Source organism: Chrysochloris asiatica, unplaced genomic scaffold, assembly GCF_000296735.1.
Source record: "Chrysochloris asiatica unplaced genomic scaffold, ChrAsi1.0 scaffold00026, whole genome shotgun sequence".
Classification (NCBI taxonomy): Eukaryota; Metazoa; Chordata; class Mammalia; order Afrosoricida; family Chrysochloridae; genus Chrysochloris; species Chrysochloris asiatica.
In genome coordinates this window covers 7978682-8001299 of record NW_006408544.1, presented here as the reverse complement: position 1 = coordinate 8001299, position 22618 = coordinate 7978682, and the positions used below count along the sequence as shown (strand labels likewise).

General features: G+C 41.0%; 1 protein-coding gene across 1 annotated transcript in view; it reads left to right on the top strand.

The window, feature by feature from the left end:
* MKNK1 (MAP kinase interacting serine/threonine kinase 1) overlaps positions 1-22618 on the top strand; it is a 55389-nt gene that overhangs the window by 6480 nt on the left and 26291 nt on the right. The window contains 2 exon segments of the mRNA XM_006878401.1: positions 16964-17065; positions 20003-20100. Coding sequence (XP_006878463.1) covers positions 16966-17065; positions 20003-20100 — 198 coding nt within the window. The 5' untranslated portion in view covers positions 16964-16965.

Sequence of the window (22618 nt, the reverse complement as noted above, 5' to 3'; positions counted from 1 at the left end):
GAATCTTTCAATAACGAAAGTCGAGGTTTGAATTTTTTCTTCAGTTCCCCCAGCTTGAGAAATGCTGACCGTGTTCTTCCCTTTTGGTTTTCTAAGATATAGTGAAATGATTAAATTTTCAACCAGACTGAGTTTAAGTCCCACCTTTGCCATTTAGTAAATGTGTGACTGTAGACAAATCACTTAATCTCTGTATATTTCAGTTTCTTCATCTGTAAAATGTGGATAATAATTATACCTACCATGGTAGTGTAGTGGATTAGTAGCTGGGCTGCTAACCACAAGTCAGCAGTTCAAATCTACCAGTTGCTTTGTGGAAGAAAGATGATACTTTCTGCTTCTATACAGGGTTACTATGAAGCAGAACTGATTTTGACAGCACACAACCACAAAAGAGGATTTAAAATACTTACTGATGAAGATCAAAAGCTGAAGCCTTCAGTATGGATAGCACTGCAATGCAAAGAGCACAAAAATCCTTACAACTGAATAAGCAAATAACATGATAAATGGAAAAAAGATTGAAGTTGTCAAAGACTTCATTTTGCTTGGATCCACTCATGGAAGTTGTTGTTAGGTGCCATTGAGTCGGTACTGACTCATAGAGATCCTGTGCACAACAGAACAAAACACAGCCCGGTCCTGGGCAAACCTCACAATTGTTGCCATGCTTGAGTCCATCTCACTGGGGTCTTCCTCTTTTTCTGTGACCCTCCACCTTACCAAACATGATATCCTTCTTCCAGCGACTGTTCCCTCCTGACAATATGTCCAAAGTATGAGAGATGAAGTTTGGCTATCCTGGCCTCCAAGGAGCACTCTGGCTGTACTTCTTCCAACACAGATAGGTTGGTTCTTTTGGCAGCCTATGGCACTTTCAGTATTCTCCAACACCATAACTCAAAGGCATCAATTCTTTTACAGTCTTCCTTATTCACTGTCCAGCTTTCGCATGCATATGAGGTTATTGAAAATACCATGTCTTGGGCCAGGCACACCTTAGTCCTCAAGCTGACATCAACACTTTAAAAAGGTCTTATGCAGCATATTTGCCTAATGCAATACGTCGTTTGATTTCTTGACTGCTCCTTCCATGAGTGTTGATAGTTGATCCAAGAAGAATGAAGTCCTTGACAACTTCAATCTTTTCTCCGTTGATAAGAATGTTGTTTATTGGTCCAGTGGTGAGGATTTTTGTTTTCTTGACACTGAGATGTAATCCATACTGAAGTCTGTGCTCTTTGATCTTCATCAGTAAATGTTTTAAGTCCTCTTCATTTTTAGCAAGCTAGGTTGTATCATCTGCATATCACAGGTTGTTAATGAGTCTTCCCGATCCTGATGCCACATTTTTCTTTATATAATCCAGCTTCTCAGATTATTTGCTCAGCATACAGGTTGAATAAATATGGTGAAAGAATACAACCGTGTCGCACACCTTTCTTAATTTTAAATTATTCAGTGTTCCCGTGTTGTGTTCGAACAACTACCTCTTGGTCCATGTACAGATTCCTTATGAGCACAATTAAGTGTTCAGGAATACTCATACTTCACAATTTTGTCCATAGTTTGTCATGATCCACACAATCAAAAGCCTTTGTGTAATCAATAAAGCACAGGTAAACGTCTTTTTGGTATTGTCTGCTTTCAGCCAAGATCCATCAGACATCAGCAGTGATATCCCTCGTTCCACATTCTCTTCTGAATCCAACTTGAACCTCTGGAAGTTCTCTGTCAATGTTTGCTTGAAGCTGTTTCTGTATTACTTTCAGTAAAACTTTACTCTCATGGGATGTCAAAAATATTGTCCGATGATTTCTGCATTCCATTGAGTCATCTCTCTTTGGAATGGGCACAAATATGGATCTCTTCCAATCAGTTGACCAGATAGTTGTCTGCCAGATTTCTTTGCATAGATGAGTGTCTCCTATGCCACCTCACTTTCTTGAAAGATTTCAATTTTTATTCCATCAATTCCTGGTGCCTTGTTCTTTGCCAATTCCTTCAATGCACCTTGGACTTCCTCCTTCAGTATCATTGGCTCTTGATCATATGCTACCTCTTGAAATGATTGAACAGCAACCATTTCTTTTTGGTCCAGTGACTCTGTATATATCTTCTTTTGATGCTTTCTGCATCATTCAATAATTTTCCCAGAGAATCCTTCAATAATGAAAGTCGAGGCTTGAATTTTTTCTTCAGTTCCCCCAGCTTTAGAAATGCTGAATGTTTTATTCCTTTTTGGTTTTCTGACTCCAGATCTTTGCACATTTTGTTGTAATATTTGACTTTATCGTCTCGAGCTGACCCTTGAAAATTTTTGTTCAGCCTTTCCATTTTTTTTTTTTTTCCTCTAAATTTTCCCAAAATTTCTTCCATTTGCTTTAGCATGTATGCACTGGAAATCAAGTTTCACTGTCTCTTCTGACATTCATTTTGAACCCTTTCCTTCTTTCTTGCCTTCTTAATGACTTTTTGCTTTCTTCCTATATTATGTTCTTGATGTCATCCCACAACTCTTCTGGTCTTTCGTCTTTAGATGTTCTTCAGATGATCTCTAAATTCCGGTGGGATATATTCAAGGTCATATTTTGGCTCTCGTGTACTTGTTTTGATTTTTTTCAGCTTCAGCCTGAATTTGTATCTGAACAGTTGATGATCTGTTTCACAGTCTGCCCCTTGCCTACTTTTGACTCATGATATGGAGCTTTTCCGTCGTCTCTTTCCGCAGATGTAGTCAATTTAATTTCTATGTATTCTATCTGGTGAGGTCCATATGTATAATCATCTCTTATGCTGTCTAAAGAAGGTATTTGAAATGAACAAATCATTAATTTTGCAGAATTCTATCGTGCGATATCTAGCATCATTTGTATCACCAAGGCCATATTTTCCAACTACTGAAGTAGTTCATCACTACTTCTTTCTAGTTTGTCTTCATGTGGAAGCTCATCTGAAACCTGTCCACCATGGGTGACCCTGCTGGTCTTTAAAATACCAGTGGCATAGCTTCCAGAATCACATCAACTCACAAGCCATCACAGTATGACAAACTGAGAGATGAGTAGTGGACTCATGGAAATAGCAGTCAAGAAATCAAATGACATATTGCATTAGGCAAATATGCTACTCAAGACTTCTTCAAGTTGTTCAAGAGCAAAGGTATCAGTTTGAGGACTAAGGTGTGCCTGACCCAAGCCATGGTATTTTCAGTAGTCTCATGTGTATGTTAAGGCTATTGAAAGTTGAATTGTGAATAAGGAAGGCCATAGATGGATTAATGCATTGAGTTATGATATTGGAAAAGAATATTGAAAGTACTGTGGACTGTCAGAAGAACAAACAAATCTGTGTTGGAAGAAGTATAACCAAAATGCTCCTTAGAAGCCAGGATGTTGAGACTTCATCACTCATACTTTGGACATATTATCAGGAAGGACCAGCTCCTGGAGAGGGACATCATGCTTGGTAAAGTGGAGGGTCAGTGAAAAAAAGGAAGACCCCTAACGAGATAGACTGGCACAGTGGCTATAGCAGTGGTCTCAAATGTAACAATTGTAAGGATGGCACAGGACTGGGTGGTGTTTTGTTCTCTTGTCTACAGGGTCGCTATGAGTTGGAGCCGACTCAATGGCACACAAAAACAACGACAGCATAGAGTTGTGGTGTGGCACTATAGGATAAGCACTGGATTGCTAACCAAAAGGTCAGCAATTGAAACCCACCAGCTGTTTCTCAGAAACCCTATACAAGGTCGGTATGAGTTGGAACCGACTTGATGACACTTAACAACAGCATTGAGTTGTAAAGATTAAAGAAGTTAGTATTTGTAAAATGCTTAGAACATTGTCTGGCATATAGCAAGCACATATAAGCTTGTGTATACTTTGAGTAGGCTTTGAAAGTTATTGAAAATGAAATCAAAAGATAATATATTTGAATTCCTCTCATATAATTACTAGTAGTAGTTGTGTGTACTATACTACATAAAAGAAGTAAATGTTCTGGGGTCACTCTTCCCAGGCCTTTTCTCCTTTCCCCCCTCTTCTGTCCATGGTTTCTTTACCTCATCTCTTCCAATTTCTTTGCATTGCCTTAGTTTCCTTTTATTTTCTCAGCTCTTCATTTGTAACAACAGGTAGCCAATGGCTGAGGAGTCATCGATTATACACATCTGCTTGTTCTCATTGAGATTCTTCCCTTGAGTTTCCCTAAAGCTCCTGTGACAGAGGGATATAGCTTACAGGTGGGTAAGAGAGCTGAGTGAATCATAAACCTTGTAAAGAACTCAGGTGTATGGGAGAGGAGTGTTCTAAGTTGTAAGATTGTAGAACTGTGTTAGCCAACAAAGTCATGTTCTTAGCAGGAAGACTTACCATTTTTGATATCACATATGAGGTGTCAGAGTTGTTGACTTCTCTGTAGCCGCTATCAGATACAGAATTGCCGACATTGGGGACGATGTGGTTCATAACACTTTATAGAAAAAGGATGTAGTTGTTTCCGAAGGTAGCATTGGGTCATCTTGGTGGGGACACGGCGCATGAGTACTTGCATGTCAGTACTAGCTGTTGGTAGTGCAGCACCACTAGGTGAGACTTCTTGACCCTCTCCTCATCTGCTTTGTGAGGTCTATGGGACCGGCTTCCAATGTAAGAGCCAGATTGATACTTGGATGTGTATCCTTAACTTCAATTACACTTCTAGTACCATCAATCAATACTTGTTAACTAGTAGGTTTGGCACCTACGAGACAGACCAGTTAATACCACCATTATTCAGATTTACTTGTTAACTAGTAAGTTTTGCACTGCTACTTGTCTGTCAGTTTGTCATACTGGAGTAGTGACTTGCATGTTGCTGTGATGCTGGAAGCTATGCCACTGGTATTTTGAATGCCAGTCATGGTGGACAGGTTTCAGCTGACCTTCTAAACTAAGACAGACTAGGAAGAAGGAGAGACAGACTGCTTGTGAAGTTTAGCTGCTGAAAACCTTATAAACAGCTGTGGGTCACTGCCAGACACCCCCAGAATAATGAATATTGAAACATTATGAATAACACCAGGATATTGTCAAATATAGTTGTGGAAGATGAGCCTCTCAGATTTGAAAGCACTCAAAATATGACTGGAGAAGAGCTGCCTTCTCAAAGTAGAGTTGACCATGATGACTCGAATGGATTAAAGCTTTTGAGACCTTCAGTTGCTGATGAGGGACAACTCAAAATGTGGAGAAACTGCTGTGAACATCCGTTAATAGTCAGAACATGGATGTATAAAGTATGAGTCAAGAAATATTAAAAATTGTCAAAAATTAAATGGAACACATAAACATTGATATCCTAGGCATTAATTAGTGAGCTAAAAGGGACTGCTATTGGCCATTTTGAATCTGACAATCACATGGTTTGATTTTGAATCTGACAATCACATTATTTCTGGAAATGACAAATTAAAGAGGAATGATGTCACATTTATCATCAAAAAGAACATTTCAAGATCTATCATGAAGTATAATGCTTTCTGTGGTAGGATAATATCCATATGCCTACAAGGTAGACCAGTTAATCCCACTATTATTCAAATGTATGCACCAACCACTAAAGCCAGTAATGATGAAATTAAAGAATACTTCCAACTTCTCCAGTCATAATTAATCAAACATGCATTCAAGATGTGTTGATAATATCTGGTGAATGGAATGCAAAGATTAGAAACAAAGAGGAAGAATCAGTAGTTGGAAAATATGGCCTTGGTGATGGAATGCTGCTGGAAATCACATGATAAAATTTTTTGTATGTGTGCTTTTTTTTTATTGTGAGCTGAGTGATAGTTTACATGGAGAACATTGGCTTTACATCATCATTTCATTGTAATGATTACAGTCTCCTTCATGCATTACCATTCAACAGTATTTGCTTCCATGCCCTCTGTTTTTGTTATTTTTTAAAGGGAGGTGGGGGGATGTACACAAAAACACTCAGGAAGGGAGGTAACAGTGGAGCACAGGGTAAAGGCAGACACATCATACATAGTTCCAGAGTTGGGGAGGTCAGTACAAGAAGGGGAGGGAGGAGCTGGAAGAACAAGATAGATAGAGGAACAATGAGGCAGGTTTGCATGGGCTAAGTGGGACAGAGGTAAAGAGTGATGCGTACTCAACCTGGAACAACAGTGCTCTGTGATACAAGGATCTAGGCATAGTTTGAAGAGGAGAAATAATACTAAGATGCTTGACTGTCTTATGAATATTGGTTTCCCTTGCCTACTATTGTAAAATAGACACTTTGAGTGGCATACAAAGGAATGTCGGGAAACATGATTACTGAAAACTTGTAAGCCCATCTTCAACCTATAACTGATTGGAATACCTAAAAGGGGTTCTAGAACTTGCCCAGTGAAATAGGCTTCTTGTGGAGCCTTTGCAAAGTATAGGACCTTAGGTGGAGTCCCATCCAGACCCTTCTGAGGTGGGACATTCCCACTAGAAAGGACAAGCAGACCAAGCTAGAGTGACAGAAGATATATCTTCAAAGACAGATCATCAGGGAAAACCCAAAACAAAAATGTCAGTATGATTGGCTACTACAAGAATAAGCAAGTTGTTCTCTGGGAAGCCACCAAGGCAAGCAATCAAGTTCCTTCAGGACAACTCCCTCCCCCCAAGACTGAAACTCAACGGGAACACATGAGCAGGCATGTAAGCTTGGTGGCAACCACATTGGTCTACTGGTGAGTGGAAGAGGGGGAAAGGCAGCAATAAAGAAATGGGCTGAGTTCAACCATGGTCCATTGACTCCCATTGACCTGGAGATGAGAGAGAGAAGAGGAAGGGCTGCTTGGTCCAAAGTGTGGTGAGACTTGGGGACACCTGAGCCCATGAACAGGGACATAGCCACAGAGAGCTAGAGCTGAGAGTGAAGCATTCAGCTGATATGAAGTGAGGGGAGATGCACAAGAACACCCAAACTTGCAGATAGTACCCATTTGACCTAGCCTCGATGGCTTGATAATCAGAAGTCAACTAGAGGAAGATACTAAAAAAAAAACCAATTTTTGATAAAGGAAAAAAGGGTAAATTGCTACAATTTGATGAACCTGACCTATGGAGGTACAAACTCTAAATACCTATAGAGAGGGAAGGAGTCTTCACATCAAGTATCAATGCTATCCCCTCTGTACACAGGGTAGATAGGGACAGGTGACTTAGACATTGGCTACCTAAAATAAGGGGGCAATAAAGGCACAAAGTGACTGGCTTACAAAGTTTCAAGAGGGAGTGTAGTTTAAGAGTGTGTGTGGGAAGATAGAGTCCCCACTGAATAGTTTTCATTATATCTAGATGGGTCTGGTTAAAAGAGATGGGGATAAGATTCTTATGATTCGGTAGTGAGTAATTGTTATCATGACTGATTGCGACTGTCACAATTGTAAAGGTAGAAATTTTGTAACAAAAATGGGGAGCAGTTCATCTTATAGTCCTGAAACAAAGGACCCTAGGGCCATCAAGGGAGAAGAGCACAAGCAGAATGCAGGGCCTTATCCAGAGAAGCAGCAACACTAGAGATAGAGGCAGAGATGAGGACATGGAGATGGGGAGTGGCTGAGAACTCTAGATTGATGGGATGAGAGGGACTAAGAAATAGTGGCCAGGAGGCAGACTTTCAGAATATGACCTTTGGTAGTGTTAATTATTATATATGTCTGAGTGTTTAAAAAAAAAAAAAAGAGCCAAAGTGAATAGAGAGAAATACTGTTATCTGATGGTACATGGAGGGGATTGTAATCATTGTGATGAAACAAATTGTATGATTTGTTGAATGTAAAACTGATGATCTGCCCTGTAAACTTTCACTCAATCCACAAGAAGAACTTAAATAAAAAGGAAAAAAAAACACCACTCAGGAATATACAATAATTTAAACAACCAAAGGACACATTCTTCAAGCCTGCCTTCTGGCCACCAGCACCCAGTCCCTCTCTTTCCATGAGTCTAGAGTCCTCAGCTGCTCCCTCTTTCCATCTCCTGCTCATCTCTACCTCCATTTCTGGTGTTGGAGTTTCTCTGGATCGGGTCCCACATTCCGCTTGTGCTCTCCCTTGATGGTCCCGGGGTCCTCTGTTTCTGGACTGTAAGATTAACTGCTCCCCCAATTTTGTTATAAAACTACCTTTACAGTGGTGACAGTCATAATTAGACATAATAACAATTATTATTGAATCATAAGAATCTTATCCCCATCTCTTTTCACCAGACTCATCTAGTCAAGATGAAAACTATTCAGTGGGTACTTTATCTTCTCCTGCACACTCTTAACATGATAGAATTTTGTAAGACCAGTAACTTATTCATTGCAAATACTGTTTTTAAACAACATGAAAGATGACTATACACATGGATCTCACCAAATACAATGTACAGAAATCAAATTGACTATATTTGTGGAAAGATATGGTGGAAAATCAGCCAAAACAAGACAAGAGTCAGGCTGTGGAACAGACCACCAATTGCTCATCTGCAAGTTCAGACTGAAGCTGAAGAAAATTAAAACAAGTCCACAAGAGCCAAAATATGACCTTGTGAACGTACCCCACCTGAATTTAGAGATCATCTCAAGAATGATTTGATGTATTAGACACTAATGACCAAAACCCAGAAAAGTTGTGGGATGACATCAGGAACATCATAGAGGAAGGAAGAATAAAGGCCCTTAAGAAGACAAGAAAGAAAGCAAAGACCAAAATGGATGTCAGAAGAGACAGAAGCTTGCTCTTCCAGCATAGAGATGTTAAAGCAAATGGAAAAAATGAGGAGGTAAAAGATCTGAACAGAAAATTTCAAAGGGCAGCTCAAGAAGACAGAGTCAACTATTAAAATGAAATGTGCAAAGTCTTGGAATTAGAAAACCAAAACGGAAGAACATGCTCAGCATTTCACAAGCTGAAAGAACTGAGGAAAAAATTCAAGGCTCGACTTGTAAGACTGAAGGATTCTATGGGCAAAATAGTGAATAATACAGAAAACATCAAAAGTAGATGGAAGGAACACTGTACCAAAAAGAAATGACCAGTGTTTAACCATTTCAAGAGTTAACGTATGATCAAGAGCCAGTGATACTAAAGAAGGTCCAAGGTGCACGGAAGGCATTGGCAAAGGACAAGGAATTGATGGAATACAAACTGCAGTCTTACAACAGAATGGTGCGGCATTGGAGGCACTCACTCATCTATGCAAAAAAATTTGGAAGACAGCTACCTGGCCAACTGATTGGAAGAGATCCATATTTGTGCCTATTCCAAAGAGTTGACCCAAAGAATGCAGAAATCATTGGAAAATATCATGAATATCACATGCAAGTAAAATTTTGCTAAAGATAATTAAAAACAGCTTCAACATTACATAGACAGGGAACTGCTGGAGGTTCAAGTCAAATTCAGACGAGGATGTGGAATGAGGGCTATCATTGCTGATGTAGATGGATCTTAAATGAAAGCAGAGAATACCAGAAAATGTTTACCTGTGCTTTATTAACTATGCACAGGCTTTTTTTTTTTTAATGTTTTATTGTGAATTATGTGATAGTTTACACAGGAGAACATTAGTTTTACATTCATTCAATCGTATATCGTTTCATTGCCATGGTTACAATCCCCTCCATGCATCATCAGTCATCCAAGGGATATACACTACAAGCCTGCACCTCGGTTGTCAGCACACAGCCCCTCTTCCTCTCTGGATCTAAAGTCCCCAGCTGCTCCATCTCTTCACGTCCTCATCTCTGCCTCCATCTCAAGCATCACTGCTTCTCTGGGTAGGGTCCCGCTCTCCGCTCTTCTCCATTGATGGTCCCAGGGACCTCCCCTCCTATACTGAAAAGTTAATCACTCCCCTCTTTATGCACAGGCTTTTGACTGTGTGGATCATGACAGGCTATGGAAAAGTATTCCAGAACACTGGGAATGTCCCAACTCAAAGTTCTAGGTGGGGCTCAGGATTCCACTTAAGGTCCCATATTCTACAAAGGCTTAACAGAAGCCTATTTCTCTGTGCAAATTCTAACTCCCCTTTTAGCAAATCCAGTCAGTTATAGGATAAGGAGCTCTGGTAGTGTAGTGGTTACGAATCAGGCTGCAAGCCGCAAGGGCAGCAGTTCGAAACTACCAGTTGTTCCACGGGAGATGGTCTGCTCCCGTAAAGATTTATAGCCTCGGAAACCCTGTGTAGGGTTGCTATGAGTCGGAACCAACTCCATGGCACGTAACAACAACAACAACATAGGCTGAAGATAGGTTTATAAGTATAATTCCCAATATTTATTTATATCATACATAAATGTCTATTTTACAGCAGTAGGCAAGGGAAACCAATATCCACAAGACAGTCAAACACGTAAACATTTTTTTCTCCCTCCTTTACCAATTCAGCCTATGCCTTGATCCATGTATCTACTCACAGAACACTATTGTGTATCAATCTCTGTTTACCTCTATCCCATTTAGCCTATGCATACCTCCCTAAATCTTTCCCTATCTTCATTGTTCATCTGCCAGCCTCCTTATTCCTATGTATCACCCTCCCCCTCTTGTATATTGCCCTCCTCATCACTTAAGCTAACATGTGTCTACCCTCTAGCCAGTGAATTACTCTCCCCACCATCCCACACATTCTTTTAGTATGGAAACCTTTCCTTAAGCTTTTACAATAATGGTCTCTGTACAGTTTTTGTCCTTTTGTGATTGACTTACTTCACTTAGCATAATGTCCTCCAGGATCATCTGTATTATGAAGTGTTTGCAGATTTGTCATTATTTTTCAAGGTTGCATAGTATTCCATTGTGTGTATGTACCAAACTTGGTTTTCTATTTTTCCACTGATGGGCGCTTAAGTCTGTCTCCATCTTTTTGCTATTGTGACTAGTGCTGCGATAAACATTGGTGTGTATATATCTACTCGTGTCCTGGCTTGTATTTCTTGTGGCTATGTGTGGGTTAATGCGCCAGACTGCAAAGCGGTTTGAACTGCAAGGTCAGTGGTTCAAGCTCACCAGCTGCTCCTTGGAAACCCTATACAGGGTCACTATGGGTCGGAACCGACTAGACGGCACTTAACAACAACAACAACAACATATACCAAGTAGAGGGATTACTGGGTCATGTTGTTGTTATGCGCCATGGAGTCGGATCCAACTCATAGCGACCCTGTATAGGGTTTCCGAAGCTATAAATCTTTACGGGAGCAGAAAGCCTCATCCTTCTCCCACAGAACAGCTGGTGGTTTTGAACTGCTGACCTTGAGATTAGCAGCCTGATTTGTAACCACTACGCTACCAGAGGGTATTTCTATTTCCAACTTCTGAGGAAGTGCCATTCTGTTTTCCAGAGTGGTTGAACTATTTAATGTGTTTTGGTCCTGTGTCAGAGATCAGTTGACTGTGGATGATTGACTTCTGGCTTCTCAATTCTGTTCCATTGATCTATGTATCTTTCATTATACCAGTACCAAGCTGTTTTGACCACTGTGGCTGTGTAGTAAATTTTGAGATCAAGAAGTGAGAGGCCTCCAACTTTATTCTTCTTAAGCAGTACTTTGCTTATCCAAGGTCTCCTTTCTTTCCATGTAATGTTAGTGATCATTTTTTCCATCTCTTTAAAGAATGTTCTTAGAATCTGGATTGGGATTGTGTTATATCTGTATATTGCTTTGGATAGTATAATACTTTAATTTGGCTTCTCGAGCTGCCTTTTGAAATTTTCTGTTCAGCCTTTTACTTCCTCATTTCTATATGTTATTTTGGTTCTCTATGCTCAAGAGCAAGTTTCAGAGTCTCTTCTGACATCCATTTTGGTCTTTTCTGTCTTTTAATGACCTTCTGCTTTCTTCCTGTATTATGGTCTTTATGTCATCCCACAGCTCTTTTGGTCTTCAGTTATTAGTGTCTAATGAATCAAATCTGTTCTTGAGATAGACTCTAAATGCAGGTGGGATATATTCAGGATCATATTTTGGCTTTCGTGGACTTGTTTTAATTTTTCTTCAGCTTTAACCTGAACTTGCATATGAACAATTGGTGGTCTGTTCCACAATCTTCCCTGTTCTTTTTGGCTGATGATATTGAATATTTCCATCATCTCTTCCCACAAATATAGTCAGTTTGATTCCTGTATATTCCATTGAATGAGGTTCATATGTATAGTCACCATTTATGTTGTTGAAAAAAGGTATTCACAAATGAATAATTCATTGGTCTTATAAAATTCTATCATGCGATATCTGGCATCATACTGATCACCCAGATCATATTTTCCAACTACTGATACTTCCTATTTGTTTCTAATTTTCGCATCTTGATTGCATGTTCAATCAATTTTAGACTGAAGAAGTGATAGAATTTTTCAATTTCATTATCATTAACTTTTGTGGTTGGTGCATGAATTTGAATAGAATTAGTATTAACTTATTTTTCTTGTAAGTGTATGAATATTATCCTCTCACAAATAGCATTGTATTTAAAGATAGATCTTGAAATGTTCTTTTTTTGATAATGAGTGTGATGCCATCCTTCTTCAACGTGTTGTTCCCGACACAATAAACCTTCCAATTTTCCTAGATTCATACTTCATACATACCATCTTCTGAATATTAATGGATGATGTTTACAGCTGTGTCTTCTCATTTTAAGTTGTGCCACATCAGCAAGTAAAGATCCCAAAAACTTTCCTCCACTTATGTCATTAAGATCAACTCTACTTTGAGGAGGCAGCCATTCCCCAGTCTCATTCTGAGTACCTTACAACCTGAGTGGCTCATCTTCTGGCACTATATCTGAGAATGTTCTACTGCTCTTCATAAGATTTTTGGTGACTATCCATTCAGAAGTAGTCCACTTCTCCTTCTTCCTAGTCTGTCTTAGTCTGGAAGCTCTGCTGAAACCTGCCCACCATGGGTGACCCTGCTGGGATTTAAAATATCAGTGGCATAGCTTCCAGCATCACAGTAACACACAAGCCACAGCAGTATCACAAACTGACAGATGAGTGGTGGATAATTAGAAATAAGGTATATAAAATACCTAGCACATTGCTTGGCACAAAGTAGACACTCTTTAAAATTGTAGTATACTTAACATTTTTGTATCTGTCTTTTCAGTCTTTCTGTTGTGTGTGTGTTCATTTGTATATCAACAACATACCTGTGGACACACATAAGTTTTTTGAAGAACATTCATGTTAAGTACGTTATTGGGCCCTCACAGTATACCTGTGAGGTGGATATGGCAGGTATTGTTTTAAAACTTACTTTATAAATTAGGAAGCAGATTCCAAGAGGCAAAGTAACTTGACCTAGGTGGTATATCTGGTAATATCTGAGAGGATGTTGACCTTAGTCTCCTGATTCCAAGCCTGGTGTGCATTCTCTGGCAGCAGTGTGTGTCCTCTACAACTCCTCACTGGTATACACAAATGTAAGTTGCTCAGGAGGAAGGCAAGAGCTAGGAGGCAGCGAAAATGCTGGGAACCTCCAGAGAAGTTGGGTTCTAGAAGTGCTCACTTCCTTCTCTGAATTAACAAACACATTCTTCACTCCTGTAGCCAGGTCCAGACTTCTGGGCATAAAGTTAGGGTCCTTTTAAGTCTTAGGGCTCCAAGTTTGAGAGGGGGTTTGTCAGGGACTTCATAGAACATAGCATTTTACTCTGTGTGGCCTGCTGGGCAAAAGTGTACCCATATTTCTTTCAGTGTGTGCACTTCGTACTTAAAGGGCTGGTGTGATATGCACTGTACTGAACAGTATGTACTTTACATAATTTTCATTTCAGTGCAAATCTTCTGGTGACTTGTGTGTGTCTGATGTTGTGCCACAACTCATAGGAGACAGACAGGCCACAGTCTGGCCTTTAGGAACACTGGGGAGAGTTCAAGGCCAAATAAAATCCGTGCTTATAATAGACCTTGGGAGCAGAGGATGGAACACTAGTCCTAATTCTGTGCAGTAATACCATATACAAGGGGGCTTCAAAAATCTGTGGAAAAATTCCATTGTCTTTTAATTCCATTTTTCCATGAACTTTTTGAAGCCCCTCATATTTACTAATGCTTAATTGATTTTAGCACTGTGGATTAGGCATTGGGCTGCTAACTGGAAGGTCAGCGGTTTAAAACGACCAGCTGCTCTTCAGGAGAAAGATGAGGCTTTCTACTCCCCTAAAGATTTACATTCTTGGAAACCTCGACAGAGTCACTATAAGTCAGAATTGACTTCGATGACTGTGAGTTTAACTGATTTCCTAAGTGTTTGCACAAACCATAACTCATTTGGAGTTATCAGGGAACTTCAAAGTGGAGGGGACTTGTGAGCTGTGTTTTGGTGGCTGGGAAGAAGTGCTAGGTTCAGCGAAGCCAGTGAGCCAAGGTCCAGCGTGTTCATGGGGCCTCACACCCTGAAGAAGCATTTAGCAAATGATTGCATGTTTCAATGATTGGAAGTAACACAGACCCTGCAATAGTGTGTGTGGACAGGCTGCAGATGGGACACTGTCAGCCCTTTAATAGCATTATGACACCTCTCCCACACCCCTCCCTGCCTGCCCCATCCCCCCATCCCCCACCCCCACCCCCGGTATAAACAGGGAAGTCAAAGCATGTATGTTTCACTTCACTGTCTTCCTACATTTTCCTTCCTAGTTTCAAAAACAACTCTCCTCAACAAGTTCTGTTTCCAAGGAAAGCCTTAACCATTTGTCCCTTCTGGTGCACCCTCTTCCACTGAAATCCATGCAGAATAGACCAGGTACTCTATCTTTGTGTGTGTGAAGCCATAAAATCTAATATTGAGTGTGCAGCAGTGCCCCGAGGTGTGCTTCTTCCACAAGAGGCTCCCCCAGCCCTGCTGTGGTAAAAAACCAAGTATAAATTGCCGCTAACAAGGTTTTCTTGCTAGAGTCATAAGTATGTCTGTGCATCCCCTGTGAATTATAATGCTGCCAGCTCTCTTGCTGCTCCTCTACCTTGCTTGCCTGTTGGCTATTTTGCTTGTCCTTAGGCCCTCCATCAGAGTGTGGACAGGGGAAGGAGAAAGAGAGGTGAAACCAAAATCTGTCCACTGTGCTCAGCTTGCAGTGCTGATGGGAAAATAGATGGGGATGAGGGTTGGCACCAGACTGCACACAAGGACAGGGCAAGGGGGCCAGTACTGCCGGAGGGAACCTTGCACCTCCTTCGTCTTAGCCTGCTGCCCCAACGGCCAATGTCCCCCTCCCTGGGCTCTTGAAGATGAATGGTTCTGTTTTATTTCTATAGAATTTCTTACTGTATTTGGGCAGCTTGTTTCATTTTAAGTTGACAAGGAGGCGTTTGGGTGCTAGTGTTTAGGTTTAATTCTTAAGATTCATAGGGTATTGCAGTCCCTGGATTTATCTTGATCTTGAAGCTGCTAGCTGAAGTAATAATATTTTGAGACCCTCTGGATTCCTTTTATCCATTTACTTATCTACTCTCCATTCTAAAGTACAGACAATTGAAAGTCTGCTGCCATTGTATACCAAAACTGGAAGGAAGAATGTACTCAGATTGAGCTGTCAGACACTTGCCTGCTGGATTGTGGTGTGGAGAAGTGCCATTCAGGTGCTTTCTCCTGATGGCTGTTGTGTCCTTGCTTCTGAGAACTGCATATAGACACACATCTGTGTTAATCAATCTGCCTGAGCAGACTTGCCATTTCTCGCAACGTGTTCAGCCAAGGTCCTCTGAGAAGAGAGTAGGTCTTTCCCCTCAATGGGCAGAGAGCCAGCTTCCATTTTAAAATCTCTAAGAAAAAAAAAAAAAAAATCCAACAACCCAGAGTCTGTGTTTATTGAAGGCTGGTCAAAAAGTCTTTCACATTGTATGCCCCATCAGCACTCGAGTGCCTCTATTTTAGAAGGATGTAAAGGTTTAATCACCCTGGTGGGGATTTAGACCCAGAGACTTCAGAGAAATCTTATTATTTCTAACTGCAGGCAAAGGGTATTAAGGCTCCACTCTGGATCAGGGGCATGACATGTTCTATAAGTAATTTATCTTTAACAGGGGAAGGCCCCTACTAGAGTGTCTGAGAAACCGTCCTGTGATTGGGCACTGACTCGTTATTCCTCCTTTTCTCTTTCCCCATCTCTGTCTCCTGCTTATTCTTTCTGTTTATACCCTTTCCTGCCCAGTCTATGCAGTGTCTGAATGTCTGTCTCAGAAACCTGCCTTTTCTGATGGGGAGCCAGATGCTTACCAATGAGGGATAATAATGCTTTTGCAATAAGCAACCTTATCCAACAACCTAGCCAAACCCTGTCACCTGCATACTTCCAGAGAAGTCCAACCTGTAGCCTCTCAAATGCAGACATTGAGTAGGGAGAAGATTCTGTGGGCTCCACAGGACTCACATCTGTGTTCTTGGGCCTGATGTCATTGGGGCCATCCTCAACCTACATCCAGTCCTTACTGTTACTTTCACAGAGACAGTCTCCACTGAAAGCATTTTGCTTCCCTATGCAATTCAGCATGTGTACTCAGTATATGATTTATTATGCATGGACCCCACCCCTTCTTGCTTAGCTCCCTGGACCCTGTTTTTTCTGGTGCTGAGGCTGGAGGATGCCACAGGTGGATCCTGTTATGGATTTGTTGTTCTGTTTAGGGAATATAATTTGGCTGGTGGTAGATCTAAATCCATATTCTAATGAACTTGGTTAAAGCAGGTGTGTGCTATCCTCTTTTAATCTAGCCCACCTGTCTGAGTTTTTCCACAGTTAATGATCTTCTATAATGGTTTTGCCTTTAGTTTTGCCTCCTGGGTTAAAACAAATCAATAGTCCTCACGGATATTTAAAAACCATCAGTGTAATGCTCCTGTGTTCCTTTTTTTTTCCTGGCTAAACTTACAGCTTGATCAATACAGTAATGTTTTCCTTACATTTTCTCTTATCTCCCAGAGATGGGCATCAGTGAGTCTCTTCCCATTACAGAAAGTGACAAGAGGAAGAAGGAAAAACGGAAGGCCCGGGCCACTGACTCCATGCCAGGAAAGTTTGAAGGTTGGTCATCCAATTCTCCTGCATTTGGGGAGCCGGTGGCTCCCCAAATATGGGAGGAACATCCTGGCAGCCGTGGGTCTAGATAAAATATGAATCATCCGAGAGTCAGCTCATGGTTATCTGTGTGGTAAGTGATTAAAGATAAACGTGGCAGGATTTACACACAAGAGTGACACCGAGAGAGTGAGAGAAGCTTTCAGATGATGCACAGGCCTCCTTTGAATGGCTTGACCACCTCATAATGAGCAGAAAGACCAGATTATCAGAGATGTACATGGAATGAAATAGCCTGGTGTGCTTTGGTCCTTTTCATTTGTTCCCTTTTCCTCAGCTGTTCTGGAGGGGCTGCTGAGTGTTAGAACAACCATGCCGGAGGAAGGGAAGGGAAAACCACAACAGGCCATGACTGCAAATGAAACTAGAATTTTTATAAGCAAAGAATTTGACTCCTAAAGACTGCAGCTTCTTGTGTACGAAGGGGTTTCAAAGAGTTCATGGAAAAATTACATTGTCTTTTTTTTTTTAATGTTTTTACTATGAATTATGTGATAGTTTACATGGGAGAACATTAGCTTTACATTCATCCTATTGTATATCGTTACGTTGCCATGGTTACAATCCCCTCCATGCATCATCAACCAACCAGATGGTACACCCTGCAAGCCTGCGCCCTCGTCGTCAACACACAGCCCCTCTTCCTCTCTGGGTCTAGCCGCTCCATCTTCCATTGTCTTTTTATTCCACTGTCCACAAACTTGTTGGAAGGATCCTCGTATATGTTTTAAAGGATGCAGGTTGTGCTCAGAGGACACAAAGGATGCAGCTTGTGCTCAGAGGACATAAAACTGGATCCTGACTCATTTTTTGAACATTATGTTGGAGGCACTATCCTCAGTGCTGGTCCTCTTGTTACTGTGGATCTGATGGGGTGAAATGAACTGGACACCTCTGCAAAGGCCTGAAAGGGTCAGTAGCTGCTCTGAAAAGTAACATGTCCCCTTCATCTTTTGATTCTTCACTGTGAGACCTGAAATAGCTTCCCCTCATGGTCCCTGTTTTCATCATTGCAGATACAGTAGTGAATTGCTTTGTAGGGTGGTTCTAACAACAAGCCCTATCAATATTGAAACTCCAGCTACCTGTTTACTGTTTGTCCTATGTAAAAGTCAGTGCCAAAGTCGCCATTGTGAAAGAAGTGTGTTATTTAAAATACAAACAACGTATGCCATCTGTTCTTACAAACAACAGCTAAGGCCAAACCGTGATAGAGCAAAGGTTAGATAGAAAAGTTGTTTTTGTGTGTTGGTTGGTTGATTTTGTTGTTTTGTTTTTGCCTTTGACTCAAACAGATGGGGGAATGAAGAGGGGTTGTTGTTGTTAAGTGCCATCGAGTCACTTCCAACCCATAGCAACCCTGTTTAGGGTTTCCAAGGAGCATCTGGTAAGCTTGAACCACTGACCTTACAGTTCAAATGACTTTGGAGTCTGACACATAGGAACTCCAGTGCCATACCAGGACTCCAGTGAAGAGGGGAGGTGGCAAAAGTCTCAAGGTTTTTAGAATAGTTTCCAAATCATTAGATCTTGCTCTTTCAATGAACACAAGAGAGTATTTCCTGTTATTCAAGGATAGCTTGTGCAATTACTGGGCTTCACATGACTAAGAGTGATAAAATCTAATTTCATCATTTAAAAGTGTTCTGCTCAGTCTGTAGGTTTAAATGTTAGGCTGCTCAAGAGGAAATAGTTGAAGAATAGAAGCCAAAGGAGGAGGAGCCAAGCTCAATGGAGGCCACTGTGGATGTGTTGGCTTCCTTTGGAAGGGGCTCTAAGAGCTTGAGCAGGTCACCCAGATGGGGCATCAACGCAGGCATATTACACAGCAACGCTCTGACTCAGCACCCTGAAAACCTACTTCTATCTCTTACTTCCTGTGGGTGATTTCTGGAAACCTCTCAAAAGCCTCCAATGATGTCCATTGTGTGTGGCATGAAATAAAACCGTATTTTATTCCCCTAGTACATTTTGGCATGTAGCAGGTGTTCAGTGAATGACTAAATGAATAAATGATGTCCATTCATATCACACCCCTTCTATGAAGATCCCCCAGATTCCTTGAGCAGATTTAATCTTTCACTCCTCGTGCTTTTTTTCACTGTCTTATTTCTCTGTGATAGTACTTACCACTGCCTGCCTGGTATATTCTGGAGTCTTTTGTGTATGTATCTGTCTTCCCCACTGGACTGTAATTTTTAAAAGGTAGGAACTTGTATTTGTTTCTGAGAGCTGCTCTAACAAGCTGGGTGACTTAAAATAGCATAAAATTATTCTCATAATTCTGGAGGCAAGAATTCTGAATTCAGGATATTGGTAGGGCCACAGTCCCTCTAGAGGAAGTGCCTTCCTTATCTCTTCAGTTGCTGGTAGCCACAAATGTTCCTTGGCAGCATAACTCCAGTCTCTGCTTCTGTTTTCACATGACCATCTTCCTTCTGTGTCTGTCTCTGTCTCTTTCTCTTCTGTTTATAAGGATGTAGTCATTTTGGATTAGGGCCTACCCTACTGCAGTATGACTTCATTTTACCTTACCGAATTATATCTGCAAAGACCCCATATCCAAATAAGGTCACATTCACAGGTACTCAGTGTTAGACATGGTCATATCTCTGTGGAGGACACAATTCAACCACATAGTAGATACTCAGAAAGCATGTGCTGAAGTGAAACTCTGTCATCTCTAAACTGAGAACTAGGACGCCTTCTCTGTGGTCTTGTTGGGAAACTGAGAGCTGGGATGACTGTTTACTCAGAGCGCTACAAGGGCATTGTGTGCCTGTTCTGCTCAGACAAGGAGTTGAGTGACAGAACTCACCTTTCCATCTTAGCTTGCAAAGGGGTGACTCATCCTGTTATTCCTGTCATCCATTTCACCTCTAGATATGTACAAGCTGACCTCCGAGTTGCTGGGAGAGGGAGCCTATGGCAAAGTTCAAGGTGCCATGAGCCTGCAGAATGGCAAAGAGTATGCTGTCAAAGTGAGTGTCTCATTGGGCCAGGCTTTACTTTGCAAACAGTCATTCCTCGCTTGTCATAAACCAGATCATTTTTATTTCTGCAGTACAGTGGCTGAATAAGAATAGAGACTACAGATTTCACTATGTCCAAATCTTGATTTCTCTGCTTGCTTTGCTACTTTGGGCAAGTTACTTAATCTCTCTGTTCCTTAGTTTCTTTATCTGTAAAATAAATGTGATAGTAGAACCTATATAGAATTGTTGTGAGGATTGAGTTAATATGTGTAAAGTGCGTACAACAAAGCTTGACTCCCAAAGTAAGCTGCTGCTTTCTGATAAAATCAGTTTCAGGGACTAGACAGCCAGATTTGGAATTACATTTGTAATGGCCACAACAGTGGACGCAAACATCCCGATGATGATGAAGACAGTGCATTCCTGGCAACATTTCATTCTGTTATACAAAGGTCATTATGAATTAGAACTGACTTAAAGGCTCCTTGGAAACCCTATACAGGGTCGCTGGAGTCGGTACTAACTCAGTGGCACTTAACAACAACATAATGGCAACTAACAACAACAGCCTGAGTCTGTTTTGACAAATGACTATCAAGAGACTTGAGGCAGGTCACTGAGCCTCCATAAGCCTCAGTTCCTACATGTCTAAAGCGAAGATGATAGTATCTGCCCTTCTTGGTGGTTATGAAGATGAAAATCAAAATAGAATGGACAGAGATAGAAACACTTTACAAATTACAAAATCACTATTCAAGAGATGAGCATTATCACTGTGATGGAGGGTAGAGATTAAAGTGACTGAGCACTCAGTTTAGACCAGGAGCTGTGGGTTCTAGCCTCATTCCTGCCTTTAATTATCAGCGTGACCTTGGAATAACTCACTTAACCCCTCTTTGCTCCTATTTGCCTCCTCCACATGGAAGAAGCAATGATTCTAGGCCAGTGCTTCTCAAAGTGTGGTCCCTATATCAGCACTATCAACATCATGTGACAGCTTATTAGAAATGCCAATCATCTGAGTTAACTGTTGGGCTGCTAATTACAAGTTGGAGGTTTCACTCCCCCAGCCATTCTTTGGGAGAAAGATGATGGTTTCCACTCCCGTAAAGACTTACTACCTAAGAAACCCTATGGAGCAGTTCTACTCCATCTTACAGGGTCACTGTCACTGTGAGTTGGAATTGACTTGATGGCAGTGGGTTTTTTGGGAGGAGGTACCCCTTAACATACTAGGGATGGGGCCCAGCTGTGTGAGTTTAACAAGCTCTCTAGGTGATTATGATACTCAAACTTGAGACCCACTGATGTGAGGCTATTGTGAACATTAAAGTATAACAGAATCACCTGGAAAACTAATAAATGACAGAAACCTGTGTCTTTGTTCCCAGGTGATTGTGAGAGTCACCAAGGTTTGAGAACCACAAAGTTCTTAAATCCAACAGAACAATTTAAACTTATTTCAGATCATCCACCGGAGCTATCAGGTATAGGGACTGCTTCATACTGACAACTCCAACCAGATTGGCTCATGAAGAAGTATTTTCTCTTCTGTTAACCAATTGTCCACAGTCCTAGCTGTGGATTATAAAGGAGAGCACTTTTATGATTAATGTTCCTTTTTAGCTGGAGTGTTGCTTTACATGGTAACAAAACAGCTACCTTTTTGGAAACAGATCAGTATTCATTATAAGTAATTTTTAAATATGGTTCCATGTGGTAAAAAAAAAATCTTAAAATATAAATAGATTTTCAAAGGTTTGAATACATTTATGGATGATTGGTTCACAAGAGGAGACCTGGTCCTTCCTCCATGCTCCTTGGTAACCTTGAACAAACACTGGACCCTGGGTTGGCAATTCTTTTGTTTTGGTGGTTCTACCCATGCCTCTTGTCTCCCCTCCTGGTTGAAAATTCCTAGAGATGGGCTGCTTCTTCCACCATGGCTTCAGAGTGCTTTCTTTTATTTGGGCTTCTCCCATAGGCATCCGACTGATGAAGTTTAAGAGTCTCAGAGTTGGAATTCAATTTCAAGATAATCTGGTCTTAAATTTCCTCTATGATGCTGTTGTTGCTAAGCGCTGTCTACTCAGTTCTGACTCATAATGACCCTGTATAGGGTTTCCGAGGAATGGCTGGTGAGCTTGAACCACCAACCTTGTGTTTCAAACTGACCATGCAGCCCAGCGCTTAACCACAGCACCACACCAGGACTCTAGTGATATAGGGGTTTCCAAAAAGCAGGTGGTGAGTTTGAACTGCCGACCTCTATAGCTTCTTCAAATATTTGTCCCAGGTTCTCCTCCTACATCTCTAGTAGCCAGATTCTTGGGGAAACTATGTTTTTGCTGGCTTGCTTGCCTACTAGAAAGTTCTTTCTGACTTTCATCTGGAATACTTGGTGCAACAATGTGTATAGACAACATCTGACCTCCTCTAACTGCACAAGTTGGGAGAAAGAGAATCACATCAGCACCAGCGCAAGGCCAAGTCCTATGAGGCAGAGGTTAGATATGGCTCCAGC